This window comes from Panthera pardus, unplaced genomic scaffold (assembly GCF_024362965.1).
Source record: "Panthera pardus isolate Hobbes unplaced genomic scaffold, ASM2436296v1 HiC_scaffold_12, whole genome shotgun sequence".
Classification (NCBI taxonomy): domain Eukaryota; kingdom Metazoa; phylum Chordata; class Mammalia; order Carnivora; family Felidae; genus Panthera; species Panthera pardus.
This window is the reverse complement of record NW_026526677.1, coordinates 99,341,213-99,364,475: the sequence shown is the minus strand read 5'-3', so window position 1 is coordinate 99,364,475 and position 23,263 is coordinate 99,341,213. Positions and strand designations below refer to the sequence as shown.

Below are 23,263 nucleotides of genomic sequence, written 5' to 3'. Positions count from 1 at the left end.
GCCACCGTCAGCTTCTTCAAGGCTGGCCTGGGACTGAGCCCTGAAACCAGGATACTTTCCTTAAGTCTTTCGCTCAGCAAATATTGATTAAACGCCCACTCTATGCCGGGCATCGTAGGAGACACCTGGGATGCCATAATTACCGATTAGTCACAGTCTGTAATTCAAGCTTGTGGTTTTGATTTAGTTTATTTTCTGTTTTCAAAAAGGTGTGGGATGTTTTCTGTGCAACCACACTGTTCCGTGGGCCACAGTCGAACACGTATCAGCTAAAGGGGCACTGAGGTCACTTCCACTCACAGACGAGGAACCAAGAGAGCGCAGACCGTAAGCCTCTTTTGTTCTCTCTGTGTCTCGGCCTCCAGCACAGTTCAGGGCCCGTCAAAGGCATACAGTCAATATTTGCTGAATTAATAATAAACAAAAGAGACTCGCCCTACCTACCTCAACTAACGCAGGCATGTAAGCACAGGAAGACTGAGTGAAAAAGAACGAGCGGACAGGGAAGGGCCACTAAATGGGTGTTCTTGACCCCTCTAACCTTCCCCCCCCCCCCCGCAGCCCTTGTATCTCAGCAAATACCCTCCTACCTGCTCACTCAAGACCAAAGAGCGTCCGACCCACTGGCCACGGCTGCCGCTTTTCTCTTCCAAACACACGGTGACTTTCCCCACCACCACCCTCGTTCTCCTTCCTCTTGTCCTTGCTGATCTTCTGTCCCTCCAGTGTCAACCTTGCTCCTCCCTGTCATTCAGATCTCAGCCCGGAGGCTGTCCCTAACCACCCTGGCCCCTTCCCTAGGCCTCCGGCCCTAAGCACCCACCAGGCGTGCTCTCCCATGGCCCGCTTCACTCTGCATGGCACCTGCCACTCGGGCTTCATCTGTTCACACCTGCCCTCCCCCTGCCTCCCAACACCCTCTACTCCCGATTCCCCAGAGGTGAAGGCACGACAGGCCTGGCCCGGCCTGTCTGGGCACCTCTCCCGTCCTATTGTACTTATTTATTAGTCTTTGAATCCACAGCCCCTAGAGCAGGGCCTGGCCAAATATTTAATTGAACACTTAACTACCCGTACTGGTTATCAGACAGCTGGTATCCTTTGCACCCCTGAACTTGAACTGAGTCAGACAAAAGAATCTGGTGAAGCGTTACACGCCAAGATGTAGATTAAGTACCGTTGATGTTATTGTTACCCAACTCTGCAGCCACAGCAATGCAGTGGTGCAGGATTTGTGCTCATCTGTATCCTGGAAATAGTCCCCACCCAGGCCCTGGAGACGGTGGAGGGGAGGTGGCTGGGAGTCATCCACAGGACAGAGCCCAGAGTCCAGTTCCCTCGAACAACCATTGATCCGGTCTTTTGCTGGGGACGAGCCCGGTGCAAAATTCTGAGGGCACAAGGGCAACAAGGGGGTGCCCAGTGGGAAAGTGCTGCAGCAAATGCCAGGGGGCCCAGGAGGGAAGGGAGCTCCCACGCGTGAGCCAGCCCCTTTCCGCTCCACGTCTCACTTTCAGCCTCACGGGAGCATTTCCGAGTAGGTGTCATTTCCCCCACTTTGAGGAGGGTGAACGTGAAGCTCGGAGAGGTTAACCATCTTACACCCAAGGCTCACACGTAATAAGACGCAGGACCTAGAGTCCAACTCAGCCCCTGCAGACTCCACAGCCTGCTGTCTCTGCTACGTCCCCCCGCAGCCCGAGTCCCCACGTCACCGAAGGGCCAAGCCAGGCACGTCCCTCCAGCAGGTTAGAGAGTCCGGGAGATAAGGAAGGGGCTCCCTCTCCCAAAGAGCATGTCTGCCGCGCTAAGCCATGGCAAACACCCAGGGACACGCACACACCACCACCAGACCTAATCCGGGACCCCCACACAGGGGTTAGAAGCAAGCCGGTCACTCCCAAACGGGACTAGAAAAACTCCCAGGCGGAAGTGTTCAGGGTCCTGCAACTCTTCCACCGGCCAGTGGAACCGTCATGACCTCAGCACAATGGGCAGACCGGTCCCAGGATGGAGACCCAGACCTCAGGCAGGCCCGCCGCTCCCCCGGCCCAAGGACTCCAGATCCTGTACCAGCTGGAGACGGAGCAGAGAGGAGAGATTTCTGGGAGGAACAAGAGTGAGGCATGAGCCTTGGCAGTCCCCCCGCACCCACTGCTTCCCCTAAACCTTCGCTTTGCAGGAAAGGGGGTGTATGGACTTCGTATGTGAGCCCTGTGTGCGCGGCGCCTGTGTGTGACCCTGTGTGGCTGTGTGTGTGCTGAGTGCACACGTGAAGTGGTATAAGTGGAAGAACAGAGGCTTGCGTGTATTTGGGGATGTGCGTCAACGGTGACCTAAGGCGACACTTGCAGAAATGCCGTAGTGCTCTCGTATGGCTTTTTGTCTGTTTGTAAATAACTGACGTCATGATGCCATGACACACATTCAGTAAAGTACTCGGATCTAAAGTATCCCCCCTCCATGAATGTTCAACATATGTACCCCCGTGTAACCAACACTTCAATCAAGACCTATGTGTTTTCTAATATTCCGGAAGGTTCTATCGTGCTGCTTCCAATAACTGCCCCACCCCCCAGTGGTAATCCCTATTCTGACTTATATCACCATAGATTAACTTTACCTTGTGAAATTCATACATATGAAATAGTGAATATATTCTCTTGTGTCGCATTTCTTTCCTTCATCATTATGTCTATGAGATTCATCACACTTAGCACTAGGTTATGCTTGTCTATTCTTGAAACACATTCCATGATATGAATATACCACAATTTAGGTATCGATTCCCCCAACGATTGACGCTGGGTTTTGCCAGTTTTTAGCCATTACGAGTGCAGTCACTACACCCATTCACGTACAGATATTTTGCTAGACACACACCCACTCGTTTCTCTTGGCTAATTCCCGGGTCACAGAACCGTAGAACAGTCATACAGCGTGAGCAGATTCAGCCAAACCATTTCCCAAAGTATCCGTGCTAATCGATCCTCCCAACGACAAAGTGTAAGAGCTCCAACTGTTCCACATCTTCGTCAACACTTAGCACTGTCAGTCTCTTGAACGTTAGCCGTTCTGGTGTCCGTGGGGAGCGATCTCATTGCGGTGTGAATTTGCATTTGCCTGGGCGAGTAAGGATACCGAGCACCTTTTGGCGCCGACTGGCCATCGAAGTATCCCCTTTTGTGACGTGTCCAAGTGTTTACAGAACTACAACATCGACTGAAGTAGACAAACGGTGGACCAAAACAGCAGAGCAGAGAATCGCCCTCAGAGACTCAGCAATACAACAGCCCAACGGCCAGTCATTTCTACAGTTGCCGACTAGTTGCTACAATTAGTAAGCGAGTTGTACCAGGTAATATAGATGCATAACTGAATTTTATTTTTTGAACCGATTGGGTATCACAGAGCCCACAGAGCCCTCCCCACTTAGATTCAGCAGGAAAAAGGGGATGGAGATAAGAACCAAGAGCCTCCCCTGGGCTCTTGGCCCCAGCTTGACAGGTTCCCTCACTCAACTCACTGACTGTTTTTCCTTCAATTACAGGATCCTGGCAGCGATCAACCCCTGAACAGCTTTGGTAAGCTCAGGTCCGGCTTTCCCTTGACCACCTCAGCCTCCAAGTTTCAATCAGTTACCAGATAGGTACTAAACCCCTCTTGCATGGCCCTCACTGCCACCACCAACGGCTAAATGGCATGGAAGATATCCATCCACCCACCCATTCATCATTCAACAAAAAAGTATGAAGCAACTCTAAGGTCCAGGATAATTCGAGAAGTAGGAAGCAAATAGGAGAAATAGGACCAACAACCCCAAAAGCAGTTCTTCTCCAACTCATTCGTTCAGTTTCTGCTTTTCTTATTCATTCAACGACACTGTGGGTGCCTGCCATGTGCCAGGCTCCGGGCTAGGTGCTAGACTAAAGCAGGAGATAAGACAGCCAAGTCCCTGCCCTCGTGAAGTTTACACAGTCTGACCATGCTGCCACGGAACAAGCTGGACAAAGCTATTTTCTCTGCTAGACTAGAAAAGTATAGTGTTTGCCTGAATAACTTAAGAGATGAAGTGTTCCCAAATTTAGGGGGCTTTTTCCCCTCCCATTCCATTTTCTTAAACCATTGACAGCTACTCCTGATAGCCCGCTGTATCAGCGAAACAAGGGAGCAAAGAACAAATTAATACGGCAGATCACAAGGAAATAACCGATCCCACTTCCTTCAACAATTTCGGGGTCCCAAGTTAATAATGATCGGAAACCACACAATCTCCCCCAAGTAAGATGGTACCTACTTTGGAACTGGATATAGCAAAAGACCACAGTGTCCCCAGAGAACACCAGACATCCAAGCGCTCCGCCAGCTGAGAAAGCCCCAGAACTGCCAAACCAGAAAACAAGTTAAATTTGCCACCAACGTCCGTGTGAAGGGAGCTCGAGAGCGAGAGATTAGTGCCAAGTGATCAGAGACCATAGCGTCGTGGGTCGGGCGAGCTTTGACGAAGTCCCCACGGGAGTAAAGGATCAGAAGGAAATGATGGGGGTTTCAGGGGCGGAGGAAAGAACAGGTGCCAAAGTTCAGAGGGAAGAATGACCAGGGCATGAGTCGCCTGTGTGGCGCCGGGGGCTGGCGAGGATCGGCAGTGCGGAGTCCACGTGATGAAGAGAGGGAGGCCAAATCACGCTGGCTTTCAAAGTCTGGCAAAGAGTGTGGTCTAGAGACAGAAGCCATGGAGGGTTCTCAAGCAGGGAAATGACAGGACAACGATATTTGGGGGGGCTCTATCTGGCAGCAGTGTGCAGGGCAGGCTGGAGAAAGGAACAGTGGCAGGTGGGGAGGCTCTTCATAGCTCACGGTGGCTTTGTTAACCTTAAGTATGAAACGCAAACCAGGAAAACTCTACCCGTCCTGGTGATGCTCTCCCTGAGAACCTCAGGGAGGCAGAGACAGCAGGACCTGGACACGGGAACTCATTGAAGGGCTCCCCATAGATGATTCACCTCTGAGAAAACAAGCCCACCTCGTGTCCCCAGTGGTAGGTGCTCAGTAAAGAAATCATGCATGAATGGATGCGCAAAATGTCACCAAATCCACGGCCACAGGAAAGAGGACAGTTCTGCACACTGACCACTGGGACTCTAAAACAACATCTGCTAAGATTGATAGCCTCCTCCCCTTGGGGCGCCCGGGTGGCTCAGTCAGTTGAGCAACTGACTTTGGCTCAGGTCATGATCTCACAGTCAGTGAGTTTGAGCCCCGCGTCGGGCTCTATGCTGACCGCTCGGAACCTGGAGCCGGCTTCGGATCCTGTGTCTCCCTCTCTTTCTGCCCCTTCCCCACTCATCGGTCTCTCTCATGTAAACAAACATTTAAAAAAATTAAAAAAAAAAAAAAAAGATTGATCGCCTCCTTCACCCCAGCTCCTGGGGCTAACAGGCAATACCCGTCCACACCCCCCAGGGCCTGCGCTCTGTGTCTAAGGTTTAAACTCTCCCTTTGGAGGAAACACAAAGTTTTCTGTGCTTTCCCTTTCAACAGATTCAATGATATCAGCACTTACCGGGCACCCAGGCTCTGGCTGGGCGCCATTCTCTGCTTTTGAAAAGCTGAGGAAAGAGAGCAAGACAGACGTAGAACTAGCCATCGTTCAAGCCAGAAAACAAGACCCGTAAGAAAGACGGAAAGGATATACTTACAAGATCAAGCCAAGAACAATTCATGTATTCTCTCAGCAAATATCTGTTGAGGCACCAGGGACTCAGCAGTGAACAAAAAAGACAAAAACCCCTCTCTTCGTGGAGCCTTCACTTCAGAGTGTGTTAGAGTTGTAGAGTTATAGAGCGTGTTAGAGCTGATGGGTGTTTAAAAAAAATAGGGGAGGAGGACAGGCAGTTGGAGAAGTACCTTTGAAAACGGGAGGTCAAGAAGGTCTCACGTGGAAGGTGACATTTGAAGGATAACTGGAAGAAGATGAGAGAACAAGCCATGGGAGGTGAGGGGCAGAGAGCTGACCTATTGTTTTCCAGGGATTCTCAGGGTTGCCACACTTCCTGCCCTAGCTCGCCCCGGAGGAGAGGTCCCGAGGCACCTCCTCCAGCTTATTGCCTGCAAGATGAGGGCGTGTCAGAGAACCAATCGCTCTGGGAAACTTCCTGAGAATTTAACTTTTTCAAATCTTTGCCCCCGCACCACCTCCTTGGATAACGATATGAAATGGACAGTCATTATGGCTTCCGTTTTAGGCATCTCCAGGCTCCTACCTGTAACTCCTAACTCCAAACTCTTGTTCATCTTTCTAAGCGTTAATGGGATCGTGTCTCTCTGCTGCTCAAAAGCTTCCCCTAGCTCCACACTGCCTTCAGCATAAAATCCAAACTCCTGGCGTGGTATTCAAGACTCTCTACAAAGTGACGAGGCCAGTCCTGCCTCCACAACATGCGTTTGCCCCCGTCACGTCCCAGGCACATGGGGAGCTCACGGAGGCCCACCCCCGGGCCTTTGCCCAGCTGGTCTAGCCCCCCACCCACCCATCTCCACCTACAGAGACCCATTTAAGAGCTCTGATGATATCTGGGGTTAGCGGCAACTACGTCCTTGTTTGCTTCTTCCCCCAAACCTCCATCGCCTTAAAGACAAGGACCGTTCTAGGGACTCACTGGTTTGTTGAGTTGGAGATGGAGGCCACGAGGACACATTCATTCACAAGTATTTATTAAGAGCTTCAGGTCCCTGCCCTCGTCAAGCTTCTAGTTTCATCAAAAGAGAAGTCAGAAAAGAGGATCAAGGATAGGAAAGTGAGTACTTGCCTCTCCTGGGGCAGGCACGGGGCAGACGGGACAGGGTGAAACACCCCAGAAGAGACTAAGTCAAGACAAGGGAAGGATATCATGGTCTGGAGGCTCATTTGAAGGGCGCAGGTGAAAGATGGCTAAGCCTGGGTAAGTGAAGGAGGTGGAGTGACCCTGTGCCACTGAAGCTAAGCCCAGTCTGCAAGAAGAAACCCCCAGTGCGAAGCAAAACCGTCCCCAAAGCATCCTGTGGCTCAGCACCAGGGCCAGAGGGCAGGGAGGCTGTGGGCCGTGGCAGGGGCAGTCTTCAAGTGCTGACTGTAGGCTCTTTCCGTCTCACAGATGTCACCCCTCTGCGCAAACCCCGCACTCCCCTGGAGACCTTCAAAAAGGTGGGAGTCCCCATCATCGCAGCGCTGCTGAGCCTGGCGACCATCATCATCATGGCTGTCCTCAGTAAGTGGCCGCCCCCACCCGCCTCTCTGAGCACAGTCCTACCCTCCACCCTTCCAGCCAGCAGTCACAGGCAGGTGATCTGCATAAAGCTTGTGTGCTTTGCATCCACCCCTGCGCTGAAGGGAGTGAGAGGGGGAGGTGAGCTCAGCCCCCACCTACCCCCAGATGATCTCTGCCACGGGGAAAACACAGCAGCACATGTTACAAACCCACGCAGGCCACTGGCCGGGCCGGCGGGGGAGGGGGCGGCCTGCAGACCCCTGAGCAGCCCTCCTGGCTAGAGCAGCAGAGAGCCCCCTGGCTTGTGAGATAGACACTGAGAAAAGACCCTGGGGAAGCCACCCCCCACCCCACCCCCGGGGCAGACAGCACACCATCCCTGCCTTTAGTGCTGTCTTCCTCTCGGCCAGTGCCTAGACCCAGTGTGATCTCCCCTAGGCACTCTGACAGAGTGACCCGAATGACCTGTGATGCCCGCAGTCCCTCCTCGCAGCTCCCACTCCTATGACTGCCTTTGCCTTCACCTCCCCATACTCACACTCAGGGTGGGGAGCAGGGCACGGGGGGCCTTGGCAATGGGTTTTCAGCAGCAGCAGCAGACTTGCTGTGGTCCTAGGTCTGTTCTATGGAGACTAGTAAGAAGGAAAGCTTGCTTTCTCTGCACACACGTCCTGCCACACTGGAGAGGGACAACGGAGCCAAATTCCTCCAGGGGACGCCAGGCAGGCAGTGGTGCCAGAGTAAGAACGGGGGTCTCCCCGTCCCACAAGGGCCTGTGGGGCTTCCATGCCCTGGGCCCCCAGGTTCTGCAACCAGAGGAGGTAACCCAAACCTCCGTCCCAGGCTAGGCTCCCTCAACGTCTTGGTTTCTGGGGTCTCGACGGGCGACATGGTGTCCTGGCTTTGTCCCAGGAAGCTGGAGTGATCCTGCCTTACCCTGGCTCCGGACCATGAACCCAAGTCTGAAGGTCTAGGAAATACTCAGCCTGCTCCTCCCTTGCTCACTCGCACCAGAGCCACCAAGGCCAGTGGATCTCATCGCGAAACCCCTCAGGAAAGGTGTGGAGAGGCAGAGAGAGAGCGAGCTTTGGAGTTAGACCCTGGCTGGGATCCCGGCTCTCACCTAAGTGCTGTGTGGCCTTGGGAAATCAACCCTAACTCTCCATACCTCAGCGTCCTCACTTATTTTGTTAAGTTTATCGTCAAGTTAGCTAACATAGTGTATACAGTGAGCTCCTGGTTTGGGGGGAAGGGGGTAGATTCCCATGATTCGTCGCTTACATAAAACACCCAGTGCTCATGCCAGCAAGTGCCCTCCTCAATGCCCATCACCCATTACCCCCCCTCCGCCCTCAGTTTGTTCTCTGCATTCAGGAGTCTCTTATGGGTTGCCTCCCTCCCTCTAACTATTTTTCCCCCTTCCCTTCCCCCATGGTCTTCTGTTAAGTTTCTCAAGTTCCACATATGAGTGAAATCATATGATATCTGTCTTTCTCTGACTGACTCTTTCCACTTAGCATAATACCCTCCAGTTCCATCCACGTGCTTGCAAATGGCAGGATTTCATTCTTTCTCATCGCCGAGTAGTATTCCATTGTATATATAAACCTCATCTTCTTTATCTATTCATCAGCTGATGGATCAGTGTCGTCCCTTACAACGTGAGTTCCTCACGGCACCTGCCTCCGAACTTGTCAAGATTACAGGAGGCACTGCAGGGAAAGCTCTCAGCAGTGACAAGCAAGGCCATGGTCAGACCGAGGACCGCCACTTGTGGGGCCCGCCAGGAGTGATGGTGGACTGCAGGGGGGGAGCTTCGGGCCAGGGGAGGGTTCGGCTAGGCGAGAGGCTCTCTTCCTACCAGGAGACCTTAGAAATGTGTTGAGGTATCTGTTCCCTGAAGAGTTACAAACACGAGACTCATTCCCATCAGCCCGAGACAGCAAAGGAGCCACCGAATTCGAAAGCGGCGGGCAGAAGACCCAACAAAACACCAGCCTCTTCCCGGGTCCTTCAGTCCCAGATAAAAACACCCAGTTCTAGAACGGCACTTAACAGTTACAAGACACTCACAACCACCAGCTTGCCAAATGCCGTCGACGACCTCAGCTCAGATGAGGCCACGAGGCCCCAGGAGGGGAACTGATGGGTCTAAGGTCACACAGGAGGGGGCAGGCCCCGTGCTGTCTTTTCGTTACCAGCACCGGAGAGCAGGAGGCCAGTGGGGGCTGTTTCTAAATTTCTCCCACACATCCTCTCGCTGAACTCCTCACCCATCTCGCAGGTACAGGACAGATGTTACTTGACATCTAAGGAAACTGAGGCTCAGGACCAAGTACACAGACTACCAAGTGGAGTAACTGGGTCTGGAACCCTCATCCGCCTTAGAGCCCAGCATATTTTTAGGGGACACAGCCTCTCCCGCCCCCCCTGGCTGCCTGCTTGACTGTCAGCCCTCACAGCCCCCTCCCTGCCCCTGCCTTCCAGTCAAGGTGATTCTGGACAAATACTACTTCCTGTGCGGGCAGCCTCTCCACTTCATCTCGAGGAAGCAGGTGTGTGACGGCCAGCAGGACTGTGCCTCAGGGGAGGATGAGCAGCTCTGTGTCAAGAACTTCCCCGATGGGTCCCCGGTGACAGGTGAGTCCAGGGGCACGGGCACAGCAGGAAAGCAGCTCAGGTCCCCTTGGTCCACAGCCTAGCATCTGCCAACTGGTCAGTTCCCATCCTTATTGTAAGGTTCTCAAGGACAGGACCAGGTCTTGCCAACTAGATCCTAGTACTTACCATGCAGCAAATACTCAGTGAATATCTGATAACAAGTGGGGGAACCAGAGGGGACAGGAAATTGTAACACAGTCTGTCCCATTCTGCTGCACCGGGGTGGAACTGAGGCAGGGGGCTGGATTGGATGACCCTGGGGAGTTTCCTCCTCTCTACAGGAGACCAGAAAGGGGACTAGGAAAGTAAGGTCAATAGCCATAGCCATTGACTAGCTATTGATTCCTCTATCCATTAGGTAAGTGCTCACTGTAACATGCTATACAACGAGACTGAGCAACAAGGACGCTATGCAACAAGGACTGAGGTCCTTCAAAGGAATAGGGGAGGTTTCATACAAAAACTCCTATTCTTTCTTGGATGGGGCCAGCCCGGCATCATCCATCTAGTACTTGGGCTCTGGAGAGAAAGGATAGCCCAGGAGATGGGTGTTGGGGCTTTTGAGGGGCAGGACGAAGGGACTTCTTGCATATATCCTTTTTTATTTTTTTTTTTAAATCAGAAGTCAAATGCATATGGGCACCTGCCATTCTACTGCCAATAGTACTTCCCTCTCAACCCCTCCCTCTGACCTCACGTGGAAAAAGGAGCTAGGTTCCCCACCGAGAAGTTCCCTAGGCTGGGCAAGCTGTGTGTAACCATGAGGAGAGCCACAACCTATCACCAAAACTGATACCTATAAGAGCAAAAGGAAAAGTTATTAGCAATTGTCCCAGGACAATAGGTCAACATGGAGGTTGTTCCCAGGACATCGGGTCACCCTAGCTACCATCAAAACGAGGCTCAATTGGGCAAAGCCAAATGGAAGAAGTTCCCTTGGGGCTGAAAGGGTCGGTGTTCTATGATGCTCCAGGGTCTGGGTATAGGGAGGGTGTGCTGGTCTCATGATGAATGCTGAGGGAGATGGGCCAGACGGGCCCCTGCCACATGCAGCTGACCCAATTTCTTGCCTTCTCAGTCCGCCTCTCCAGGGACCGATCCACTCTGCAGGTGCTAGACCCGGCCACAAGAAGCTGGGTCTCTGCCTGTTTCGACAACTTCACAGAAGCTCTGGCCAAGATAGCCTGTGGGCAGATGGGCTATGACAGGTACCCAGCCCAAGCCTCCAGAGGCTGTCCCCTCACCCTTAGGACCTCCTCCCTGCCTCCTCCTTTCCCAAAAATATAGATACTGGAGTCAGACAGAACCAGTCTTGAATCTGAGCACTTTCACATACAACAACATGAAGTTCAATCTCATGAGCCTCAGTTTCCCCAAGAGTCAATTGGAGAAACCTCATAGGATGCCTGTGAGGTGCAGCGAGAGAAAGTAAGCCTCACCATGACCCCCAACACACAGTTCCGGCTCCTTGCCAGCTTCGCTCCTTCTTGGCTCTGCAGGAGGCCACCCTGTCCCAGAATATAATTTACTTATTCAATGTCCCATCAATTAAAATCTCGTTTAAATGATCCTGATTTCATTGAGCCCCATCAGCAACCCCAGCTCTCTCAGCAAATTTCAAAAGCAATTTCAAACCTTCGGTGGATGAAGAGTTATGTAATCATAACAAGGGTATCTGCATGATGAGTTTATATTCGTTTGATCCTGGCAAAAGCAAAAAGGTCGTTTTCATTGTATCTATTTTAGAAATAGGTTTGGCGAAAATCAGGAACTTGCTTGGGTAGGAGAGGCCTGGAATTTGTGCCCAAGACCCCTGAACTCCTGGGCATCCCGAGTTCCAGCAGCATCTCTGTTTCTAGCTTGGGTCATTCTCTCCTCTCCCAAGGTTTTACCTGTAAAGGGAGGAGAGGGGAGGCCACTGACCAGAGAGCCTAACCAGAGAGGAGGAAAAAGAACCCGTTTACTCGGCTGCAGAGTGGGGCACCCGCTCCCTGGCAAGCCCCAAGGATTCTAAGAAACTGGACCCAGAGTGGAGGCAAAAATGAGAAATGCCAGGCAGACATCATCAATCAATCACAGAGCCCTCTCCGGTCGACCCTTAAAGCAGCCTCAAGGTCCTTCTTACAATAAATGCTCCAGGCAGCGTCACTGATCCATCAGATCGTTTCGCCCCCTCTGCTTCCTGGTTACCAGGTTTTTGCTGCTCCCCGCTGGCCACAGTGCACAACCCCGGACAGGACACCTCTGCCTCCTTCAGTTCTGAGGCGAGCTGGAAAGGCACGCCCTGCCCCTGCTCTTCCCTGGGCTCCTCCAGCAGCCACCCAGCCCAGCCTCCCCGGCAGCCAGCCCCTCCTCCCCCCTGCAGCCCAGCCCACTGCGGCGTCAGCAGCAGGAGCGCCCGGCCCTGCAGGCTGCTGCGGCTGGGTTATGCAACCAAGGTGTCTCCGGGGCTCCTGAAGGTAATAGGTTCCTGGAGTTTCTGTCCTTCCAGAGTTCACTAATGCACCAAACCAGCCGGCTCTTGAGTTCTACAAAATCAAAGCTGGTCGGTTATTCATTAGGATGTAAGCGGTGAACAGAGGTCAACTGTCCTGAGACTGTCCATTTCCACCCCCGACCCTCCTTCTGGGTCTAGATCTCTCTACTTTCCTTCCTCCGCCTAGACAGGAAGCCCTTCTCGCTCAGGACCGTAAGACCCTAGATGGTTCAAAGTGGGAGGGGCTCTGGAGATCATCAGGTCCACCTATCATTTTACAGAGGGAGAAACTGAGGCTTAAGGAAACCCGGAGAAGGGTGTGTGTGACCTGTCAAGGTTACCCATCAAGCTAGTCTCAGAGCCAGGACAAGAACCTCCATCTCCAGGGCTCTTAAACCCAGCACCAGGGCGCCTGGGTGGCTCAGTCAGTTAAGCACGTCCAACTCTTGATTTCGGCTTAGGTCATGATCTCACGGTTCGTGAGTTTTAAGCCCCGCATCAGGCTCTGCCCTGACAGTGCAGAACCTGCTTGGGTATGCATATAGTCTCTCTCTCTCTCTCTCTCCCCCTCTCCTTCTGCCCCTCCCCCACTTGCCTTGCTACTGGAGAAGCAAGACCACATCCACACTGTGCCCAGAGCAGTGTCCTGGGGCGTGTTCTTTACCACCCCCGTCTCCTGGGAGTGAGGGCCGCTCCCAGCACCTTCTAATCTCCCACCCCACTTCACATCTCTCTCCCTCCCTCCCGACATGAACAGCAAACCCGCCTTCAAAGCTGTGAGGATTGGCCCAGACCAAGATCTGGATGTTGTTGGAATCACAGAGAACAGCCAGGAGCTTCAGGTGCGAAACCTAAGTGGGTAAGTGAGAAAACGCCTTCTGGCCCACAAGAGGCTCTGGTAACAGAGGTTGCCATCAGGGAGGCAGCCAGACTCCCCTGAGCAGGTGCAGCAAAGGGGGATGTAAGCCAGACAACGGGAGGAACTCCAGGCCATGCAGATGGTTAGACAGAAAGGGCTAGGGAATTAGATTACCAGATTTCTGAGAGGTTTTCTGGGTTGACTCCCTTTTTTATATACATAATAGAGAGCAGGACAAAGTGTGCAGTCCACATGTCGGTGGCTAAAACCAACATTTTTCCTACTGCTTTATATTCCCGATTAAACCCAATAGGCAAGACTCCAAAGGCCACTTTGTCCTTCCCAGACACTCACCCAGGCCAGGGGAAGACCTCTTCATACTCCCAGCTCTCCAGAGAAAAGACTGCATGGCCTTCGGCAGTGGCCTGTTCCTATGCCTCACTGCCCTGCATTAGAGCCCAGCAGCTAGATAAAAAATGGTCACAATGCAGCAGAAAGCCTCAGAGAGGATGCGAGCTTCTCAGCGTTCAAGGATGCTGCTGAGGGCTGCTTATTCATCAAAGAGTGAATCTTAAAAAGGACCAAGATGATAGCAGAGTGATCCTTTGCCTCTAATTCCATTGTAATCCCCTCCCCCCCCCCTTTTTTTGGTCCATTTGGAAAGCCCACAGTCCAACAGGCACTGTCCCAGGCTCTCCTCTTCCACTCCAGGCTGCCGAGAGCTCAGGATGGGCTCGGACACAGGCAGAACTGTACTAAGTGGTCAAGCCATCTCTATGCAGTCCCCCAGTATGTGGGTTCCAGATTTCCCAAGTGTCGGGAGGGGGCTGGGGTCAACAGTGTCAGGGGACCCGAGTCCTCGCCTCCCATCCAAGGGAGCGACAGAAACCACAAGGCCCCGTCTGTCCCTTCCAGGCCCTGTCTCTCAGGCTCCCTGGTCTCCTTGCACTGTCTTGGTGAGTACGCCCCATCTCTGAGGGTTTGGGCCCTGGGCCAGCAATGAGCAGGGAGACATTCAGCCTCACTCTTAGATCTCCCAGACTAAGTTTCTCTCCGTTTCGTCCCAAACTTCCTTCTTCGGCCCTTGGGCTTGTAGGTCAACGCTCCTTCAAGTGGGTGACATTAAGAACTCTTCCACACCATCCACACACATCCCTCCAACCTAAGCAGAGAGCCAGCAGGGAACAGAAAACTGGAAAGGACGGAACGGGGCCGCCCCATGCTCCCTCTCCAGTCACTGGGTCACAGTCTGCCCCGTTATCCAAGATCAAATTATCCACATCCAGTTTAGCAAAAATACACTGAACACTTAGACTGTGTCTAGCACGGTCAGATGCTGCTGAGCAATAGAAAATACCTGACAAGTGAAAGAATTGGCCACTCTCCTCAGGAGCTTATGTCTGAGCAGAGAGCGAGAGGCAAGGCTACACGTGTGGCCCCCAGCTGAGTAGTGGTCACAGCTGACATGCCACAGAGAGAGCTTCGCGGAGGCCAGGAGACCCACTGGCTTCCAGTGTGACCTTGAGTAACGCACTTGACCTCTGTGAGGTCCCACTTCCCAAGAAGGCCTTTCGTCCAACGGCCCAAGGGGATCCTGGGAGACTCCCTGCTCTTATAGAGGAGATCAGAAGAGACAACAAGTGCTGTGGTCCAGCTCACCCAATCAGCCTCATGGTAGACCCGAACAGAGCCTGGAAGGATGGCCAGAAACTGGACGGGCTGAGTAGAACGAGGTCATCATCACTGCTTTTGCAGTCGGGCAGTATACATGCCTCCCCACTGGGTGTTAAGACTTTTTGTCGTTATGTGACACCCACGACCCCTGGCGTGGGTGGGCTGACGCATGGTGGCTAGCCAATGACCGAACCGTCACGTCATCTGATGTCTGCGCTGAATGGCACTGAAGTCACAAAGAGGTTTAAGTCACAGACCCTCCCTTGAGTCTCACTGGGAAGACTGAGGCACAGCCAAAACGAACGTCTGGCCGACACCCAAGACAGGCTGCGGAAATTCCAAGCCAAGAAAAATGCCCAGGGGTTGGGTGGCCTGGAGGTGGTGCCCAGGCCGAACCTTGAGCTGTAGGCTCCCGGAAGGGAGAGACCACATCTGTTGGTCTGTCTGGTCCTCTGCTCTCTTCCCTGCATCCTTGAACACAGTAGGCACTCAATACAAATTTGCCGAATGAATCAATGGTTTAGATAAACAGCAAAGAGGACAGCATCTCAGGGACAGGGGCTTCCTTGAGCAAAAACAGAATGACTCTCTAGGGAGCTATAAGCAGATCAATTCGGCTAGACAGAAACCTGATAGAAGGACAGCAGGCAGCTGCCGGAGGAGGGACTTTAAACTCTACCCTCAAAAGAGAGATACCTCGGGGCTCTGAGGAGGTGAGGTGACTCAGAGAGAAAGCAGAGTTTGGAATAAGAGGTGTCCGAAAAGCCCCTGGCTAGCCCAGGCCCCGAAAGTATAGCAGGCTTTTTCTTTTCCTCTGAGGAGCACGGCTGTGGCAGTGACCTCCAGGACTGGAGAGGTGGAGAGCAGGTCAGGGAGGTGGAAACGGAGGCTTTTACAAGAGCTTGAGGGGCACGATGGAAAAGCCAAGGACGGTAGCGTGGGAAAGAAAGGTGTCAAACTGGGAGACTCACACAGCGTGGGGGGCGGGGGGGGAAGGGACTTCGGGAGCGGGGAGTTTAAGATTGGAAGATCCAGTGTGTAGAACTTCCTTCCCACTCTCCCAGGACGGTTCGTGGGCATCTGTTTGCCTACACTCAGCAGCAACGGCTGGGGACGCTCCACCTGGGCAGGACTTTCCTAATTCTGCATCCCTGTTTGGTTTGAAGGTCGTGAATTCCCAGCACACGATTCCCACGATAGAAACTCTTCAACACACCCAAAGCTGAACAAAGGAGGGGGGAGATGGGGGGGGGGGGACGCCTATGGTCTGGAGATTCTCACAGCCTTCCTATGAATAGCTCAAAACTGGCCTGGTCCTCCCCACCCCTCCAGGCCCCCGTCATCAGGGCCCTGTTCTAAGGGGACAGACTCTGGGCTCCAAGGGGAGGCCATCCCCTCCAGAGCCTGACTTCTGATCTCTCCCTCCTTCCTCCTGCCTCCAGCCTGCGGGGAGAGCCTGAAGTCCCCTCGGGTGGTGGGAGGGGAGGCGGCCTCCGTGGATTCTTGGCCTTGGCAGGTCAGCATCCAGTACGACAAACAACACATCTGTGGAGGGAGCATCCTGGACCCCCACTGGATCCTCACCGCAGCCCACTGCTTCAGGTGAGGCCCACACTGCAAGGAGGCCTTGGGGGATCAAAGCCTTGGAGGGGCCGGAGTGCCTGGGTCCCCTGTCTCCCAGCCTGTGTTTCGATGCCCTCACCTTCCCTTACAGGTTAGCAGAGCCCTGCCCACACCTCTGGGGAAGGACTACTCCCAGGCCCTCTTCACTTCCTTCCTTTCCTTCCTTCCTTCCACTCAACGTCAAATGATGAGTACTGTATTATGTGCCCATGTGTGTGAGATCCCATCAGTGCCTTAGAGGAACTCACAGGGTAGGCCAGTGATTCTTAACCTTTTCTGGGATCTGATGAACTCCAAGTTCTTTCTTGCAATCCCCCCACACACACACACACACTCAGCGGGCAGGAGTTTCTGGAGTCAGGAGGAAGAAAGCCAGGTACGTAACGCAACTGACAAGTACCACGTGAGTAACACAGACCGTAGAAAGCATCGTGGGAGAGAGTGCCAGGACCCCAGAGCTCAGGCACAGGGAGCAGTTCTTCCCCAGGCCTCCAGTTAGAAGCTTCCTTGGAGAGGTTTCACCAGGGGAAAGGATCAAATCCCCTTTTAGAATTGGGCCTTTGGTAGGCGATTCCTCAGACCCGCTCCTTCTCTGCCACCCCTGCCCCCACCATCATTGTCTCCTAAAGCAGGGACATGCAGCACCCCAGTCTCCAGGGCCCTGAGGACCCAGCTTTTGGCAGAGGCTGCACAGCGCAGGCCTGAACCCTGCCGTCTCTGCCCCTAGGAAGCATCTCGATGTACCCAACTGGAAGGTGAGGGCTGGCTCGGACAAACTGGGCAACTTCCCATCCCTGCCTGTGGCCGACATCTTCGTCATTGAGCTCAACACCACGTACCCCAAAGAGAAGGACATTGCCCTCGTGAAGCTGCAATCCCCGCTCACGTTCTCCGGTGAGAGGCGGCATCTGGGAACAGACCCCCGTAGGGCAGGCTATTCTCCCATTCTGCCACTCGTTCACCAAGTGACCTCGGCACCTCACTTGTCCTCTCAAGCCCTCAGCTGCGCATTTGTTTCCCGTGAATATACCAGCCTAACGTCAGTGATGCCCTGAGGCCCCCTCAAGCCATCAGCTCCTGCTGGGTTCTTTTGGGGTCTGTTTTCTCCATGTGCAGCACCTCAAGTGGGAACCGTAGATTCATCCGATCTTGGAGTCGTGAGGGACCTAAAAGATCGTCTAGCCCATCCGCCACCCCAACCAATGCCAAGAGCCCGCACGATATCTCTGCCAAGGGGTTGTGCCCATCTGGTCTCCCCCAGGGGTGGGGAGCTCATTACCTTTAGGGCAGCCCGTGGAATCTTGGAACAGCTTGGTAGATGACTCATGCTTGCATAGTATTTATATCAGCACTTCTAAATGTCATTCCCACAGGACACTCGTCCCTCGGGAGAAAAGAGGGCTCTATTCCCCAAGTAAGTTTGGGAAACATTTTTATAGCAGAGCTCTCTTCTTGGGCCATACTAGTGTATTAAAGATATGGGTTTTTTTTAATATTTAATTTGCTTTATTATGTCTAACCCCTATCTCCTCAACTTATCTGACCACAGAACTTTTTTCCTCGTGCCATTTTTGTTAACGTCCTCTGGAACATATGTCCTAGAAACCCTGCTGTCAACCTTTTCAGAGGGCTTAGCCACCAGGCTCTCCCCCTCTTTCTCTCTGCTCCTGGCAGGCACAGTCAGGCCCATCTGCCTGCCCTTCTTTGATGAGGAGCTCCCTCCAGCCACCCCACTCTGGGTCATTGGATGGGGCTTTACGGAGCAGGATGGAGGTGAGTCCTGGGCTCGGGACCACAGGGCTGAGGGAGCAGCTCTTGGAAGTGATGGGAAGGAGCGCCGTGCTTCAGAAAAATCATCCTGGAAGTCCAAGCAGCAAGGTGCCAGGCAACCCAGAGAATTGTCCCGGGCTGGGGGTAGAAGGCAAAAATGGGAACGTGAGTGTGTTTTCAACTTCCTAGGAAAGATGTCGGACACGTTGCTGCAGGCCTCAGTGCAGCTAATCGACCACGCTCGGTGCAACGCAGAGGACGCCTACCAGGGGGAGGTGACCGAGAAGATGCTGTGCGCGGGCATCCTGGAGGGCGGCGTGGACACCTGCCAGGTGGGATCCCGAGGGAGTTCCTTGGATGGGATGTTAGTCTTGGAGAGACAAAGTCCAGAGGCGGACTGCCCCGCCTGAGGCCTTGCGTGCGGTGGGCACTCAATGTGCGAGGAAGGGGGACAGAGAGAAGGCAAGGATGGAAGGATGGAAACAAGCAGAAAGATTTCAAATGTGTATTTCGCATACCAAGATGGCGTTACCCGCCTCACCTGCTCTTACTTCCCTTCATCTTACTTCCTGTCACTCGAGGGCAGGAACACCGGGTCTATGTTCTCTAGAACCGTCAAGATGCCGAACTACACTAGAGAAAACCATCTGATGCTGGATAAGCCCTGGCGCAACTCCCCCCACCGACCCCACTGATGGGTCCCTGAATACATGTTCCCAGAGGATCTCCCGATCCCTTTGCATTAAAGCCCCTCGCCCTATTCCTGCCCCCATTCTCGGTCATTCAATTCCTCCACTCAAGAGGGATCTCTTGGTCATCTCTTGAATGCCAGGTAAATAGGTTTGGGGGACAGTGTCTTCTTCCCTCAGGGAGCTCACAGTGGTGGGGGAAGGAGCAGTCAGGCTATGGTGTTATTGGGGGGAGGAAGTCTCAGGGGCTCTAGGAGCTGGGACAGACACCCAAATAAGCACACTTTTCACTATCTGCCATGTTCATAATCTGTTTTGTTGTGTTTTCTCTCTCTCTCTTCTCCACTTGACTCTAAGCTCCCCAAGGACAGGGATCTTTGTTCTTTTCATTGATCGAACCCCAGTTGTCTAGGACAGTAGGTGGCACACAGCAGGCACCCCAAGAGAAGCTAAATAAATTTGGGAAATGCTAGGTTAAACAAAGATAATCAGGCTTCTCACCGCAGAACCCCTTAGAGCCTTCAGTTTGCTAGTGTGTGTTGTGAATGCCTGCGAGAAGGCTAACAGCAGCCAACAACTTACTGGACCACAAACAGACCCTTTTGCCCCAACTGGAAGGCCATTCCAGGCTGCAGGAACAGCATGAGCAAAGTCAGTGAGGGCAGAACAGCACCGAGCACTGGGAAGCAGAGAATAGATGGGTCAAGGCCGGGGGGTGGGGGTGGGGAGTGGGAAAGAGAAGCCCACCCTTCCACCCCACCCCTGCCTGCCCTCTCCAGCAGCCCCTGTTCTGGTGTCTCACAGGGTGACAGCGGTGGGCCCCTGATGTATCACTCTGACCTGTGGCAAGTGGTGGGCATCGTGAGCTGGGGCCATGGCTGTGGGGGTCCAAGTACCCCGGGAGTATACACCAAGGTCACAAGCTATCTCGACTGGATCTACAGCGTCCGGAAGGTGAGCTTCCCTGTTGTGTCCTCCTTCCCTTCCTCTACCCTCAAGGTATCAAACCATCGTCAGGTTTGGTTCAAATGGCTCTGAGATAACGCCTTGCATCCTAAGTAATTTTCCCTACCAGTGACAGCCTGAGATTCCACCATGAAGAACTCAAAGTCCCTAGGATCAGAGATTCCCCTTCAATGCAAACCGCCTAGGGTACGGAACACACCCAGCTTTATCACTCTCTATTCCCTGGCAGAATGCGACTCTCAGAGAGTTTCCAGAGAACAGATTCTGTTGAGGAGGGTGCAAAGGCTTAAGAAACTTTCCTCAAAAATAGAGAGAGGAGCAAAGCGCTTCAGAAAAGGCAGGCTATTTTTGCACACGTCACCACCTTGTCCGGTTTCAAATCACCTGCCTCTCTGTTGGTGTTTCGTTGTAGTCTACACTATGATGCTTCCGCCCCTCCGTACTGCTGGGAGCTCCTTCCCCCCTGTCCTGCCTCCCTGGGGATCCCCCAGAGGTCAGACGGAGCAAGAGACCCCTTGGGCGCACCTCTCTGCCCACAGCCTCAGCATTTCTTGGTGCAGCGAAGGGCCTCCATTCCTGTCAAAGACCTCACAGGCCACAGGCCCCCAGAAGAAAGTCAGCAGCCCCAGCCCGGCCACCCCTGGGGCTCCGGGCATCCCAAAGAGAAAGACTGAACAGGCCAGCCTTCCCGCCGAGATCTCAGAAGGCATTGCTAAGCCAAGAAATTCTCCTCCTCTACTGAACGGAAGTAGGCTCTCTGGTGAGAGCCCAGATCACCAAGGGCTGGAGCGGAAGGAGGAGAGGTCTGAGCCAGCCCTCCCCTCCTCCACCCCTCCCCAAGCACACTCAGAGCAAGAAACCAAATGTAACGCAAGATGCACTGTCCTGCTGTTGACACAACTAACGTCACTGTTGTCATTGTTAGCCCCGTGGCTGCTGCTATTCAAAAGGCCTGCGAAGCCTTTGACACAGGCTGACTGGGCTGCGTGGTAAGAACTGAGCGAGGACTACTGCACCCCTACTGCATCATCCTTGGGCCGGGGCAGGGAAAGGTCCTGGGGAGCCCAGTGATTCTCAAAGAAGGAGAAAGGAGACCCAAGACTGGAGCTGCTGAGTGAGGGCAACAGTGAACTTGCAGACTGGGGAAGCCAGGGTGAGCACGGCTCCTTCCCACACAAGGCCGTCTCCCACTGCCCTCCTCCCGTTTCTCCTGCCTGCTCTACCCAGCCATGGGCCAGAGATAACACCTAGGATTTGGGAGGGAGGTAATTTAGGCATTCAAGGCTGAAGTCAATCATGGCTCCCCCAGTGGCTGCAAGGAGGTACTGCACCTCTGAGTCCTGCCTGGAGAGCCCAGGGCGTGGTTGCTTGCGACGGGAACTCAAACCCCAGAGCCAGTGCTCACAATCAAAGATCAGCCAAGATTTATCAAAAAGAAAACCCCATGAGGGACGCCCGGGCAGCTCAATCGGTCTGCAGCCTAGGTCAAGATCTCACCGTTCCTCAAGGTCGTGCCCTGCATCGGGCTCTGTGCTGACAGCTCAGAGCACCGCCCAGAATGGTGCTCTGTCTCTCTCTCTCTCAAAAATACACATTAAAAAAAAATTTTTTTTAACCCCACGGTGGGAATCATCAAAAACAGAAAATCGTCAGAAAACCAAGCACTTTACATGTTCGCATTACTGGATTATAATAAAAAACCCATAGGGTACCTGGGTGGCTCAGGCAGTGGAGCATCCGACTTCAGCTCAGGTCACGATCTCACAGTCTGGGAGTTCGATCCCCATATCGGGCTCCATGTGGAGCCTGCTTGAGATTCTCTCTCTCTCTCTCTCTCTCTCTCTCTCTCTCTCTCTCTCTCTCTCTCTCTCCCCCCCCCCCTGCCCCTCTCCTACTTGCTTGCGCACTCTCTCTCTCTCCCCACAATAAATAAATAAACTTAAAAAAATAATCATCATCAAGAACGGATACCATAGGATATTTCTATATGCCAGACACTATTCTAAGCACCTCACTCCATCCCGAGTCATTTAACACTCACCCAAACCTATGAGAGAGGTGCCATCCGTATCCTCTTTTTACGGGTAAGAAAACTAAGACGCAATGAGGCTGGTACCTTGCGTGAGGTTACACACGGGTAAGTTGAATAAGAGCATTCAGACTCCGGGGTGCTATGAACCGTCACACCGTAGGGCTTCTAATACAAGAGCTTATAAATCTTTCATTAAAAATGGGCACTTTTCCACATTTTAAAATATTTTTTAAACACTTTTAAAACACACATAAAATCTATCTTAACCACGTTTTAAGGATACGGTTCAATGATTTTAAGTCCATTCGCACTGTTGTGTGGCCATCAATCCCGTCCATCTCCAGGACTGTTTTTCCCTTCCAGAACTCCGTATCCCCTTCAACAATAACTCCCGATCTTTTCCTCCCGCCAGATACCGGAAGCCACCCTCCTACCTTCTGTCTCTATAAATTTGGCGACTCTAGGTCCCTCATGTAAGTGGAATCATATAGTATTTGCCTTTTTGAGCCTGGCTCATTTCAGCTAGCACACGGTCTTTGAGGTTTACCCATGGTTATAGCCATGTATCAGATTTTCCTTCTTTTTTTAAACAAATTTTTTTATTTAAAAAAAAATTTTTAATGTTTATTGAGAGACAGAGAGAGATAGAGCATGAGCAGGGGAAGGACAGAGAGAGGAGGAGACAAATCATCTGAAGCAGGCTCCAGGCTCTTGAGCTGTCAGCACAGAGCCCGATGCGGGGCTCGAACCCATGAGCCGCAAGATCGTGACCTGAGCCGAAGTCAGACGCTCAACCGACTGAGCCACCCAGGCGCCCCAGATTTTCCTTCCTTTTTAAGGGTGAATAATATGCCATTATTTATACCACATTTTGTTTCTCCATCCATTTATTGACGAACATCTGGGTTGCATCTACCTCTTGGCGATTGCGAATAAGCTGGGGTAAACATGGGTGCATAAATGTCTCAAGACCCTGCTTTTGATTCTTTGGGTGTATACCCAGAAGCAGAATTGCTGGATCATATGGTATCGGTTTTTCATTATTCATTGCTTTCCCTAAGGATCACACCATTTTACGTTCCCACCCACCGTGCACAAGGTTCCAATTTCTCCACATCCTCACCAACACTTCACTTCCTGTTAAAAAAAAAAAAAAAAGTAGGTATTTCCATAATCAAGCAAATGTGACAAGCAGATTTGAAGAAGAACTAAATGGAGCCCTTAGAAATAAGAACTATAATTATTAAAATGAAAAACAGAATGTTT

General features: G+C 52.7%; 1 protein-coding gene and 1 long non-coding RNA gene across 4 annotated transcripts in view; one reads left to right on the top strand and one right to left on the bottom strand.

The window, feature by feature from the left end:
• The window catches only part of TMPRSS4 (transmembrane serine protease 4), a 34,556-nt gene extending 11,690 nt beyond the window's left edge, over positions 1–22,866 (top strand). The window contains exons 2-13 of one of the 3 annotated variants that reach the window (XM_019469020.2): positions 3,551–3,584; positions 7,134–7,247; positions 9,735–9,887; positions 10,987–11,116; positions 13,142–13,243; positions 14,159–14,199; positions 16,360–16,519; positions 17,268–17,434; positions 18,215–18,313; positions 18,500–18,642; positions 19,804–19,953; positions 20,378–22,866. In XM_019469020.2, the coding sequence (XP_019324565.2) occupies positions 3,551–3,584; positions 7,134–7,247; positions 9,735–9,887; positions 10,987–11,116; positions 13,142–13,243; positions 14,159–14,199; positions 16,360–16,519; positions 17,268–17,434; positions 18,215–18,313; positions 18,500–18,642; positions 19,804–19,953; positions 20,378–20,389 (1,305 nt within the window). In that variant the 3' untranslated portion in view covers positions 20,390–22,866. Of the gene's footprint in view, positions 1–3,550; positions 3,585–7,133; positions 7,248–8,767; positions 8,909–9,734; positions 9,888–10,986; positions 11,117–13,141; positions 13,244–14,158; positions 14,200–16,359; positions 16,520–17,267; positions 17,435–18,214; positions 18,314–18,499; positions 18,643–19,356; positions 19,769–19,803; positions 19,954–20,377 lie in introns of those variants that run through there. The other 2 variants (XM_019469021.2, XM_053900421.1) reach the window with 2 other exon arrangements.
• On the bottom strand, positions 11,581–12,232 carry LOC109278573 (uncharacterized). The gene is made up of 2 exons (XR_002085725.2): positions 12,099–12,232; positions 11,581–11,800 (listed from the first exon to the last, which is right to left on the bottom strand). It is a non-coding gene; the product is annotated as an uncharacterized LOC109278573 (long non-coding RNA).
• Positions 22,867–23,263: the final 397 nt, after the last annotated feature.